This window comes from Macaca thibetana, chromosome 10 (genome assembly GCF_024542745.1).
Source record: "Macaca thibetana thibetana isolate TM-01 chromosome 10, ASM2454274v1, whole genome shotgun sequence".
Taxonomy (NCBI): domain Eukaryota; kingdom Metazoa; phylum Chordata; class Mammalia; order Primates; family Cercopithecidae; genus Macaca; species Macaca thibetana.
In genome coordinates this window covers 9,666,397-9,679,782 of record NC_065587.1, presented here as the reverse complement: position 1 = coordinate 9,679,782, position 13,386 = coordinate 9,666,397, and the positions used below count along the sequence as shown (strand labels likewise).

The following is a 13,386-nucleotide window of genomic DNA, read 5'->3' as shown; positions in this document are numbered from 1 at the left end:
GGCACTGGGTTGTGGGAACAAGGAGGTGAGCTCTGCAGGGTTGTTCTGAGGGGCCATGCAGCCTCGTGTTGTATATAGGCCTGTGGGATGGCAGGGGCCTGGCCTTGTGTTTGCGAGGCAGAGCTGAAGAGGCTGGTTTTTGTTCTACGAAAGGGGCTTTTCCAGCCCAGAGAGTATCCAAAATACTTTTGAATGACTTAAATCTTGGAGAGTTTACCTGCACTTCCTGTTTTTTCTCTAGGATTATGACTTGTGTATCACCTGCTATAACACTAAAAACCATGACCACAAAATGGAGAAACTAGGTCTTGGCTTAGATGATGAGAGCAACAACCAGCAGACTGCAGCCACCCAGAGCCCAGGCGATTCTCGCCGCCTGAGTATCCAGCGCTGCATCCAGTCTCTGGTCCATGCTTGCCAGTGTCGGAATGCCAATTGCTCCCTGCCATCCTGCCAGAAGATGAAGCGGGTTGTGCAGCATACCAAGGGTTGCAAACGGAAAACCAATGGCGGGTGCCCCATCTGCAAGCAGCTCATCGCCCTCTGCTGCTACCATGCCAAGCACTGCCAGGAGAACAAATGCCCAGTGCCGTTCTGCCTAAACATCAAGCAGAAGCTCCGGCAGCAGCAGCTGCAGCACCGACTACAACAGGCCCAAATGCTTCGCAGGAGGATGGCCAGCATGCAGCGGACTGGTGTGGTCGGGCAGCAACAGGGCCTCCCTTCCCCCACTCCTGCCACTCCAACGACACCAACTGGCCAACAGCCAACCACCCCACAGACGCCCCAGCCCACCTCTCAGCCTCAGCCTACCCCTCCCAATAGTATGCCACCCTACTTGCCCAGGACTCAAGCTGCTGGCCCTGTGTCCCAGGGTAAGGCAGCAGGCCAGGTGACCCCTCCAACCCCTCCTCAGACTGCTCAGCCACCCCTTCCTGGGCCCCCACCTGCAGCAGTGGAAATGGCAATGCAGATTCAGAGAGCAGCAGAGACGCAGCGCCAGATGGCCCACGTGCAAATTTTTCAAAGGCCAATCCAACATCAGATGCCCCCGATGACTCCCATGGCCCCCATGGGTATGAACCCACCTCCCATGACCAGAGGTCCCAGTGGGCATTTGGAGCCAGGGATGGGACCGACCGGGATGCAGCAACAGCCACCCTGGGGCCAAGGAGGATTGCCTCAGCCCCAGCAACTACAGTCTGGGATGCCAAGGCCAGCCATGATGTCAGTGGCCCAGCATGGTCAACCCTTGAACATGGCTCCACAACCAGGATTGGGCCAGGTAGGTGTGAGCCCACTCAAACCAGGCACTGTGTCTCAACAAGCCTTACAAAACCTTTTGCGGACTCTCAGGTCTCCCAGCTCTCCCCTACAGCAGCAACAGGTGCTTAGTATCCTTCACGCCAACCCCCAGCTGTTGGCTGCATTCATCAAGCAGCGGGCTGCCAAGTATGCCAACTCTAATCCACAACCCATCCCTGGGCAGCCTGGCATGCCCCAGGGGCAGCCAGGGCTGCAGCCACCTACCATGCCAGGTCAGCAGGGGGTCCACTCCAATCCAGCCATGCAGAACATGAATCCAATGCAGGCGGGCGTCCAGAGGGCTGGCCTGCCCCAGCAGCAACCCCAGCAGCAACTCCAGCCGCCCATGGGAGGGATGAGCCCCCAGTCTCAGCAGATGAACATGAACCACAACACCATGCCTTCACAATTCCGAGACATCTTGAGACGACAACAGATGATGCAGCAGCAGCAGCAACAGGGAGCAGGGCCAGGAATAGGCCCAGGAATGGCTAACCATAACCAGTTCCAGCAACCCCAAGGAGTTGGCTACCCACCACAGCAGCAGCAGCGGATGCAACATCACATGCAACAGATGCAACAAGGAAATATGGGACAGATGGGCCAGCTCCCCCAGGCCTTGGGAGCAGAGGCAGGTGCCAGTCTACAGGCCTATCAGCAGCGACTCCTTCAGCAACAGATGGGGTCTCCTGCTCAGCCCAACCCCATGAGCCCCCAGCAGCATATGCTCCCAAATCAGGCCCAGTCTCCACACCTACAAGGCCAGCAGATCCCTAATTCTCTCTCCAATCAAGTGCGCTCTCCGCAGCCTGTCCCTTCTCCACGGCCACAGTCCCAGCCCCCCCACTCCAGCCCTTCTCCAAGGATGCAGCCTCAGCCTTCTCCACACCACGTTTCCCCACAGACAAGTTCCCCGCATCCTGGACTGGTAGCTGCCCAGGCCAACCCCATGGAACAAGGGCATTTTGCCAGCCCGGACCAGAATTCAATGCTTTCTCAGCTTGCTAGCAATCCAGGCATGGCAAACCTCCATGGTGCAAGCGCCACGGACCTGGGACTCAGCACCGATAACTCAGACTTGAATTCAAACCTCTCACAGAGTACACTAGACATACACTAGAGACACCTTGTAGTATTTTGGGAGCAAAAAGATTATTTTCTCTTAAGACTTTTTGTACTGAAAACAATTTTTTTGAATCTTTCATAGCCTAAAAGACAATTTTCCTTGGAACATATAAGAACTGTGCAGTAGCCGTTTGTGGTTTAACGCAAACATGCAAGATGAACCTGAGGGATGATAGAATACAAAGAATATATTTTTGTTATGGCTGGTTACCACCAGCCTTTTTTTCCCCTTGTGTGTGTGGTTCAAGTGTGCACTGGGAGGAGGCTGAGGCCTGTGAAGCCAAACAATATGCTCCTGCCTTGCACCTCCAATAGGTTTTATTATTTTTTTTAAATTAATGAAAATATGTAATATTAATAGTTATTATTTACTGGTGCAGATGGTTGACATTTTTCCCTATTTTCCTCACTTTATGGAAGAGTTAAAACATTTCTAAAACCAGAGGACAAAAGGGGTTAATGTTACTTTAAAATTACATTCTATATATATATAAATATATATAAATATATATTAAAATACCAATTTTTTTTCTCTGGGTGCAAAGATGTTCATTCTTTTAAAAAACGTTTAAAAAAAAAAAAAAAAAAAACTCCCTTTCTTCCCCTCAAGTCAACTTTTGTGCTCCAGAAAATTTTCTATTCTGTAAGTCTGAGCGTAAAACTTCAAGTATTAAAATAATTTGTACATGTAGAGAGAAAAATGACTTTTTCAAAAATATACAGGGGCAGCTGCCAAATTGATGTATTATATATTGTGGTTTCTGTTTCTTGAAAGAATTTTTTTCGTTATTTTTACATCTAACAAAGGAAAAAAATTAAAAAGAGGGTAAGAAACGATTCCGGTGGGATGATTTTAACATGCAAAATGTCCCTGGGGGTTTCTTCTTTGCTTGCTTTCTTCCTCCTTACCCTACCCCCACTCACACACACACACACACACACACACACTTTCTATAAAACTTGAAAATAGAGAGCAAAAACCCTCAACTGTTGTAAATCATGCAATTAAAGTTGATTACTTATAAATATGAACTTTGGATCACTGTATAGACTGTTAAATTTGATTTCTTATTACCTATTGTTAAATAAACTGTGTGAGACAGACACCCTGACTTTGTTTCACTTGATAACACATCTTTGTCTTGGTGTGCACCAGTTTAAGTGCCCGGTGCTTAGGATTCAGAGGAAAAAGTGAAAGCATTAGCTTATAGCCTCTTTACTACATACAATTTTTCACAAGTAGATCTTGGTTAATTTGTCCAAAGTTCTGGGAAAAAGTACTGCAGGTACCAGCTAACAGTCAAGGTGGAAGTGATACCTACTTAACACCTTGATACAGGATCGCTTAAGGATGACCACATGGTCTTCTAATCACCATCTTACAGGGATGAGGAGGAGGACCTAAGACAACGGATCATACCTGCCTAAGTCCCAAGTAACTTCTTGAAAAAAACAAGACTTGCCAGGCACGGTGGCTCATGCCTATAATCCCAACACCTTGGGAGGCCAAGGCAGGCAGATCATGAGGACAGGAGTTCCAAGACCAGCCTAGCCAATATGGTGAAACCCCCATCTCTACTAAAAATGTAAAAATCAGCAGGGCATGGTGGCAGGCACCTGTAGCTACTTGGGAGGCTGAGGCAGGAGAATCTCTAGACTTCTGGAGGTGGAGGTTGCAGTGAGCCGAGGTCGCACCACTACAGCCTGAGCGACAGAGCAAGACTCCATCCTTTAAAAACAAAAAAAGACGAAGCTAGGGGAACACTCCTGTTTAATAACTGCATACTAAGAAGTTAGTTGGAGGCCAGGCGCGGTGGCTCAAGCCTGTAATCCCAGTACTTTGGGAGGCCGAGGCGGGTGGATCACGAAGTCAGGAGATCGAGACCATCCTGGCTAACATGGTGAAACCCCGTCTCTACTAAAAATACAAAAAACTAGCCGGGCGTGGTGGCGGGCGCCTGTAGTCCCAGCTACTTGGAGGCTGAGGCAGGAGAATGGCGTAAACCCAGGAGGCGGAGCTTGCAGTGAGCCGAGATCGCGCCACTGCACTCCAGCCTGGGTGACACAGCGAGACTCCGTCTCAAAAAAAAAAAAAAAAAAAAAAAAGTTAGTTGGAATCAGGTTGAAGGGAAGGAAAATGTGTGGAAATAAAACCTAGAAGGCTGAGAGATTACGAGTCCAGTAATACGCTAGATGCTTATGGAGAGGTTATTGGTTATTGATCCTCCAACTGAACATTGCACTGGCTGTGAACAAGTTATTAAAACGTTAGTACACTAAAAAGTACTGAGCTGCTTTGGTATCAGTTCCAGATCTTTTATCACAGAGATTTACACTAACCATATATGACTGCTAAAGAAGATTTTCAGATACCTTGACCTGTTGCTACTATTTTACAGTCTGAAAAAAAACAGCATCTTTCTTTTTTAAGACAGTCTGGTCACCCAGGCTGGAATGCCGTGGCACAACTGTAGTTCACTGTAGCCTCAAACTCATGGGCTGAAGCAATCCTCTCACCTCAGCCTCCCTAGTAGCTGGGACTCAAAGGTGTGTACCATCATGCTTGGCTGACATGACATATAAAAATTTTTTAAATTTTTATAGAGACTAGGTCTCGCTATGTTACCCAATCTGGTCTCGAACTCCTAGACTCAAGTGATCCTCCCAACTTGGCCTCCCAATTTGTGATTACAGGCACGAGCCACCTTACCAGCATCTTAATGTGAGGTGAACTCACTCAGCATTAATCAGAGCCAGCCCCAGAAAATGTATCAAGCATCCACCTGCTTCAGCTCAGTGACCCAGCAGGTAGCCATGGAGCAGCTACATCTGTGCCAGACCAGGCAGAGCACACATGAACAGCATGCAGCCCTGCCCTCAAGCTAACCAGCTTAAGGTCTAGAAGACAGCGTGACAAAGTACCAAGTACCAAGTGATGTATGCAAGGAATGCAAGAGGGAATCCATAAAAGAAAACCTAGCTGATGGGAATTGGAAATGTTTCTGGAAAGGGTAGCGTGGAAGCTGGATGTTGGAGGGGAGATAGGAAGAGGAGGCGCCCAGAAGAGTGCACCAGATTCTGCCAGGGAGTAGCTCCAGGTCTACTTAGCTGAGACCAGGAAGTAGTGAATACCTGTTCCAGAAAGACAGCCTTCCAGCTCCCTAAGACTAGGGGCCCAGGATTCATCTGAATAAACCCTCAAAAAGGAAATGTTTAGAATTCTATCCCATTTCCAAGCAGTAAATTCCCAGTTTTCAAATTCTGCCTCTGGCTAAAGACAGCCAGGTTGAAGTGTTAGACCAGCACATTCTCACTGCAATAATGAAAGCAGGAAGTAGCAGCAGAAGTCATTGAATAGGAGGGAGGCCAGGCACACTGGCTCACTCCTGTAATCCCAACACTTGGGGAAGCAGAGGCGGGTGGATCACCTGAGGTCAGGAGTTTGAGACCAGCCTGGCTAATGTGGAGAAACCCCATTTCTACTAAAAATACAAAAAAAAATTAGCTGGGTGTGGTGGCGGGCACTGGAAATCCCAGCTACTCAAGAGGCTGAGGCAGGAGAATCACTTGAACCCAGGAGGCAGAGGTTACAGTGAGCCAAGATCACGCCACTGCACTCCAGCCTGGGAGATGAGCAAAACTCCGTCTCAAAAAAAAAAAAAAAAAAAAAAAAAAGGGCAGGGGGGAAAAGCTGCCCTTGCCCAGATCAGAAATCGTGTTATGGAGGTAGAAGATATGGATTAATCCAGAGTCAGCAATACAAGAAGATGATTTCAACGTTTGTAGTTTTTTGGATGTTCACAATGAAAAGTTAGGAAGAGGCCAGGTGCAGGTTTCCACCTGTAATCCCAGCACTGTGGGAGGCTGAGGGAGGAAGGATTGCTTGAGGCCAGGAGTTGGGAGACCAGCCTGGGTAACAGAGTGAGAGCCCCATCTCTACGATAAAAAATAATTTATAAAAAAAACAAGGCATGGTGGCACACACCGGAGTCCCAGGTACTTAGGAGGCTGACGGGGGAGGATTGCTTGAGCCCAGGAGATCGAGGCTTCTGTAAGCCATGATTGTGGCACTGCACTTCTGCTAGGGTGGCCAAGTGAGACCCTCCCAGGCTGTTATAGCACGTCAATCTATGAAATGGGCCCAGTAGGCTAGCAGTGCTCCAGGTGCTGTCATTCACTTCGCCTATTGAATCCTCAGTAACAGCCTCACTCAACAAATGAAAAACAAGCTCAGGTGAAATAACGTCCTCAAGATCACATGGCCAGTAAAAGGCTTACCAGGACAATAGCCTGTTGGACTCCAAAGCCATTGCTCTCCATGTCCTTTATCTCCTTTATGGTAGAGAAGCCCCAGTGATGGCTGCAGATTAACCAGCGGATGTGTCGTAGGGACCTCTTTCAAGCAAACTCAAAATACAGACTAAACACTGAAAAGTGGAGGGGAGGGGGACAACTAAGGAATCATAAAAATAATCTCCCTAGGCTTCTCATTTTACAACCAAGGAAACATCTCCAGACAGTATTATGTTAATGATGAGGTCATCCTATTGAAAGACGAAGGACAAAGGCCAGCATCAAAAAGAATAAAGTTGGCCGGGCACAGTGGCTCATGCCTGTAATCCCAGCACTTTGTGAGGCCAAGGCGGGCAGATCATGAGGTTAAGACATCGAGACCATTCTGGCCGACATGATGAAACCCCGTCTCTACTAAATACACAAAAATTAGCTGGGCGTGGTAGTGTGCACCTGTAGCCACAGCTACACAGGAGGCTGAGGCAGGAGAATGGCTTGAACTGAGATCACGCCACTGCACTCCAGCCTGGTGACAGAGCAAGACTCTGTCTCAAAAAAAAGAAAATAAAATGTTTAGGAATAATTTTTTTTTTGAGACGTTTCACGCTTGTCCAGGCTGGAGGGCAATGGTGTGATCTCAGCTCACTACAACCTCCGCCTCCTGGGTTCAAGCAATTCTCCTGCCTCAGCCTCCCAAGTAGCTGGAATTACAGCTGTGCGCCACCACGCCCAGCTAATTTTGTATTTTTAGTCGAGATGGGGTTTCTCCATGTTGGTCAGGCTGGTTTCAAACTCCTGACCTGAGGTGATCCGCCTGCCTCAGCCTCTCAAAGTATTGGGATTACAGGCGTGAACCACCGCGCCCGGCCAGGAATAAATTTAACAGAAGTGCAAAAACCTTGTACATTGAAAACTAGAAAAGACTGTTGGAAGAAATTAAAGACCTAAATAAATGGAAAGGCATTCTTATTTATAAATCAGAAAACCGTATATTGTTAAAGCAGTGTTCCTGGGCTAGGGCCAGTGGCTCATGCCTGTAATTCCAGCACTTTGGGAGGCTGAGGTGGGGGGATCAGCTGAGCCCAGTAATTCAAGACCAGCCTGGGCAAAATGGTGAAACCCCATCTCTACAAAAAATACAAAAAAAGTAGCCAGTCATGGTGGCATGCCTCTGTGGTCCCAGCTACTTGGGAGGCTGAGGTGGGAGGATCACTTGAGTCTGGAAGGTTGAGGCTGCAGTGGACCGTGATGGCCTCACTGCACTCAGTCTGGACAAAAGTGCCAGACCATTGCCGGGCACGGTGGCTCACCCCTGTAATCTCAGCACTTTGGGAGGCTGAGGCGGGCAGATCACAAGGTCAGGAGATCGAGACCATCCTGGCTAACACGGTGAAACCCCGTCTCTACTAAAAATACAAAAAATTAGCCAGGTGTGGTGGCACGTGCTGTAACCCTAGCCACTCGGGAGGCTGAGGCGGGAGAATCCCTCTGACCCTGGAGGTGGAGGTTGCAGTGAGCCCGAGATCGTACCACTGCACTCCAGCCTGGGCGACAGAGTGAGACTCCATCTCAAAAAAAAAAAAAACCAGGCTGGGCACAGTGGCTCACACCTGTAATCCCAGCACTTTGGGTTTGGGAGGCCAAGGCAGGAAGATAACCTGAAGTCAGTTCGAGACCAGCCTGGCCAATATAGTGACACCCCACCTTTACTAAAAATACAAAAATTGGCCGGGCGCGGTGGCTCAAGCCTGTAATCCCAGCACTTTGGGAGGCCGAGACGGGCGGATCACGAGGTCAGGAGATCGAGACCATCCTGGCTAACACGGTGAAACCCCGTCTCTACTAAAATACAAAAAAAATTAGCCGGGCGAGGTGGCGGGCGCCTGTACTCCCAGCTACTCGGGAGGCTGAGGCACGAGAATGGCGTGAACCCGGGAGGCGGGGCTTGCAGTGAGCTGAGATCTGGCCACTGCACTCCAGCCTGGGCAACAGAGCTAGACTCCGTCTAAAAAAAAAAAAAAAAAATACAAAAATTAGCCAGGTGTGGTGGCACACGGCTGTAGTCCCAGCTACTCGGGAGGCTGAGACGGGAAGATTGCTTGAACCCAGGAGGCGGAGGATGCAGGGAGCTGAGATTGCACCACTGCACTCCAGCCTGAGCTACAGAGTGAGACCCTGTCTCAAAAAAAAATAAAAATAAAACATAAAAGCCTACTTAAAAAATTTTTTTTGTTTTGAGACAGGGTCTCTCTCCATTACCCAGGCTGGAGTGCAGTGGCACGATCTCAGCTCACTGCAACCTCCACCTCCTGGGCTCAAGTGATCCTCCTGCCTCAGCTTCCCAAGTAGCTGGGACCACAGACACATGCCACCAAGCCTGGCTAATTTTTCTTTTGTTTTGTCTTTTGTTTTTTAAAGATGGGATTTTGTCATGCTAATCTTGAACTCCTGAGCTCAAGCAATTCGCCCACCTCAGCCTCCCAAAGTGTTGGGATTAAGGCTGACCCTAAAATACATTTGAAAATCCAAAGAAGCCAGAACAGCCAAAATAATCTTGAAAAATAAAAACAATTTTGGAGGACTCACACTTCTTAATTTGAAAACTTACTGTGAAGCTATAGTAATCAAGACTGTGTGGTACTGGCATAAGGACAGACGTTTAGATCACTGGAACAGAACTGACAATCCAGAAAAAAATTCATACATTTATGGTCAATTGATTGTTTATAAGGTTGCCAAAATAATCCAATAGAGAAAGAATAACTTTTTTAACAGATAGTTCTGGAACAACTAGACATCCACATTTAAAAGAATAAAGTTGGAGGCCAGGCGCGGTGGCTCACACCTGTAATCCTAGCACTTTGTGGGGCGGAGGTGGGCAGATCACTTGAGGTCAGGAGTTCGAGACCAGCCTGGCCAACATGGTGAAACCCTGTCTCTACTAAAAATTTAAAAATTGAGGCCGGGCGCGGTGGCTCAAGCCTGTAATCCCAGCACTTTGGGAGGCCGAGATGGGCGGATCACGAGGTCAGGAGATCGAGACCATCCTGGCTAACATGGTGAAACCCCGTCTCTACTAAAAAATACAAAAAACCAGCCGAGCGAGGTGGCGGGCGCCTGTAGTCCCAGCTACTCGGGAGGCTGAGGCAGGAGAATGGCGTAAACCCAGGAGGCGGAGCTTGCAGTGAGCTGAGATCCGGCCACTGCACTCCAGCCTGGGCGACAGAGCAAGACTCCATCTCAAAAAAAAAAAAAAAAAAAAAAAATTTAAAAATTACCATAGTGATGGGGCCTGTAATCCCAGCTACTCGGACGGCTGAGGTGGGAGAATCACTTGAACCTGGGACACAGAGGTTGCAGAGAGCTGGACAGCACCATTGCATGCCAGCCTAGGCAACAGAGTAAGGCTCCATCTCAAAAATAAATAAAGTTGGACTCCCTACCTTATACCAAATACAAAAATTTACTCAAAATGGATCATAGACCAAAATGTAAACGCTAAAATATTAAAATTACAGAAGACAATATAGGTATAGGCTGGGCACAGTGGCTCACACTTGTAATCCCAGCACTTTGGGAGGCCAAGGTGGTTGAATCATGTGAGGTCAGGAGTTCGAGACCAGCCTGGCCAACGTGGTGAAACCCCATCTCTACTAAAAATACAAAAATTAACCAGGCATGGTGGTGCGCACCTGTAATCCCAGCTACTCGGGAGGCAGAGGCAGGAGAATCGCTAGAACCTGGGAGGCAGAGGTGGCAGTGAGCCGAGATCGCCCCATTGCACTCCAGCCTGGGTGACAAGAGTGAAACTCCGTCTAAGAAAAAAAAAGAAAGAAAATATGGGTATAAATTTTCATGACCTTGGAATAGGCAATGGTTTCTTAGATATAACCCCTAAAAAGCACAAGCAACCAAAGCAAAAACAAATTAGACCTCAAAACTTTTGTGCATTAGAGGACGTGACCAAGAAAGTAACAAGACACAGAATGGGAGCATATATCTGCAGATCACATACTTCTGTACCTAGACTATATTTTAAAATTTTGGGCCGGGGGCAGTGGCTCATGCCTGTAATCCCAGCACTTCCGGAGGACGAGGTGGGTGGATCATGAGGTCAGGAGATCGAGACCAGCCTGGCTAACATGGTGAAACCCCTGTCTCTACTAAAAAAAAAAAAAAAAAAAAAATCAGCTGGGCACAGTGGCAGGCGCCTGTAATCCCAGCTGCTCAGGTAACTGAGGCAGGAGAATTGCTTGAACCTGGGAGGAAAAGGTTGCAGTGAGCCAAGATCGCGCCATTGCACTCCAGCCTGGGTGACAATAGCGAGACTCAGTATCAAAAAAAAAAAAAAAAAAAAAAAAAAGACCAGGTGCGGTGGCTCACGACTGTAATCCCAGCACTTTGGGAGGCCAAGGCGGGCGGATCACGAGGTCAGGAGATCGAGACCATCCTGGCTAACACGGTGAAACCCCGTCTCTACTAAAAATGCAAAAAATTAGCCGGGCGTGGTGGTGGGCGCCTGTAGTCCCAGCTACTCAGGAGGCTGAGGCAGGAGAATCACTTGAACCCAGGAGGCAGAGGTTACAGTAAGCCAAGATCACGCCACTGCACTCCAGCCTGGGGGACAAAAAAAAAAAAAAATTACCCTCAACAATAAAAAAAGGAGTAATTTTTTAAATGGGAAAAGGATTTTAATAGATATTTCCCCAAAGAAGATATACAAATGGCCAATAAGCACGTGAAAAGATGCTCAAAGCCGTTAGTCATTAGGGAAATGCAAGTCAAAACCACAATGAGATACTGCTTCACACCCACTCAGATGGCAATAGTCCAAAGGACAATACCAAGTGTTGGCTAGAATAGGGAGAAACTGGAATCCTCATACACTGCTAGTGATCATGGAAAATGGAAAACAATCTAGCAGTTCCTCTAAAAAGTTCAACAGAGTTGGCCCAGCGCAGTGGCTCATGCCTGTAATCCCAGCACTTTGGAGGCTGAGGCAGGCGGATCACAAGGTCAAGATATCGAGACCATCCTGGCCAACATGGTGAAACCCTGTCTCTACTAAAAATACAAAAATTAGGCCGGGCGCGGTGGCTCAAGCCTGTAATCCCAGCACTTTGGGAGGCCGAGACGGGCGGATCACAAGGTCAGGAGATCGAGACCATCCTGGCTAACATGGTGAAACCCCGTCTCTACTAAAAATACAAAATTAGCCAGGTGTGGTGGCGCACGCCTGTAATCCCAGCTATTCAGAAGGCTGAAGCAGGAGAATCACTTGAACCTGGGAGGTGGAGGTTGCAGTGAGCCAAGATCACACCACTGTACACTTTGGCCTGGGCAACAGAGCGAGACTCCATCTCAAAAAATAAAAACTTTAAAATACATTTAATGTACCACTCAGCAATCCCATGTCTGTTTACCCAAGAGAAATAAAAACGTAGGCCCAGCGTGGTGGCTCAAGCCTGTAATCCCAGCACTTTGGGAGGCCGAGATGGGCGGATCATGAGGTCAGGATATCGAGACCATCCTGGCTAACACGGTGAAACCCCGTCTCTACTAAAAAATACAAAAAACTAGCCGGGCGAGGTGGTGGGCGCCTGTAGTCCCAGCTACTCCGGAGGCTGAGGCAGGAGAATGGCGTAAACCCGGGAGGCGGAGCTTGCAGTGAGCTGAGATCCGGCCACTGCACCCTAGCCTGGGCGACAGAGCCAGACTCCGTCTCAAAAAAAAAAAAAAAAAAAAAAAAGAGAAATAAAAACGTATGTCCAAAGACCTTCATGTGACTGTTGATAGCATTTGATAGCATTATTAAAAATAGCCAAATGATGGAAACAACCAGAATGCCTAACAGCTACTAAATGCATAAACAATCATGATACATCCAAACAATGCATTATCACCCAGCAATCAAAAGGAACAAACAGCAAATAAACACAACATGAATGAATCTGAAAGCGTTATGCTAAATGAAAAAAGCCAGATTTGCTGGGTACAGGCCTCACACCTGTAATCCCAGTACTGTGGGAGGCCAAGCCAGGAGGATCGCTTGAGACCAGGAGTTTGACTCCAGCGTGGGCAACACAGTGAGACACTCGTCTCTACAAAAATAAAATAAAAGAAAATGAGTAATCATAACTAGCCAGAAAAGAAAAAAAAAAAGCCAGATGCAAAAGAGTAAATCCCATATGGATTTCGAGAAAAGACAATAAAGGAAAGCAGCGGTTTTGAGGGGAAAGTGGTTGGGAAAGGGCAAGGGGCACAAAGGAGCTTTTTGGGGTGATGGAAGTGATGGTGGTGGTGGTTTCACAACTGTGTATGTCTGTCAAAACTCACTGAAGCAGAGATTTTAAAAAGATGGATTTTATTGTATGTAATTTATATCTCAATGAAGTTGAATGCCACAATAAGACACTTGTCATACTCACAAAAAAGGCTAAAACAAAATGATGGACATTAATAGCAATGGGAACTCTCATCTAATGCTGGTAGAATATAAAAATAGTGAAACTATCTTGAAAAAAAGTTTGGCCCCTTTTTTTTTTTTTGAGACAAAGCTTTTCTCTTGTTGCCCAGGCTCAGTGCAATGGTGCGATCTCAGCTCACTGCAACCTCCACCTCCCAGGTTCAAGCGATTTTCCTGCTTCAGCCTCCCCAGTAGCT

General features: G+C 47.6%; 1 protein-coding gene and 1 pseudogene across 2 annotated transcripts in view; one reads left to right on the top strand and one right to left on the bottom strand.

Moving 5' to 3' along the window:
• EP300 (E1A binding protein p300) overlaps window positions 1-3,536 on the top strand; it is a 92,449-nt gene extending 88,913 nt beyond the window's left edge. For both annotated transcript variants that reach the window (XM_050805796.1, XM_050805797.1), the window contains one exon: window positions 242-3,536. In XM_050805796.1, the coding sequence (XP_050661753.1) occupies window positions 242-2,425 (2,184 nt within the window). In that variant the 3' untranslated portion in view covers window positions 2,426-3,536. The remainder of the gene's footprint in view (window positions 1-241) is intronic.
• Window positions 1-13,386, bottom strand: part of LOC126929229 (60S ribosomal protein L17-like) — a 198,475-nt pseudogene that overhangs the window by 34,163 nt on the left and 150,926 nt on the right.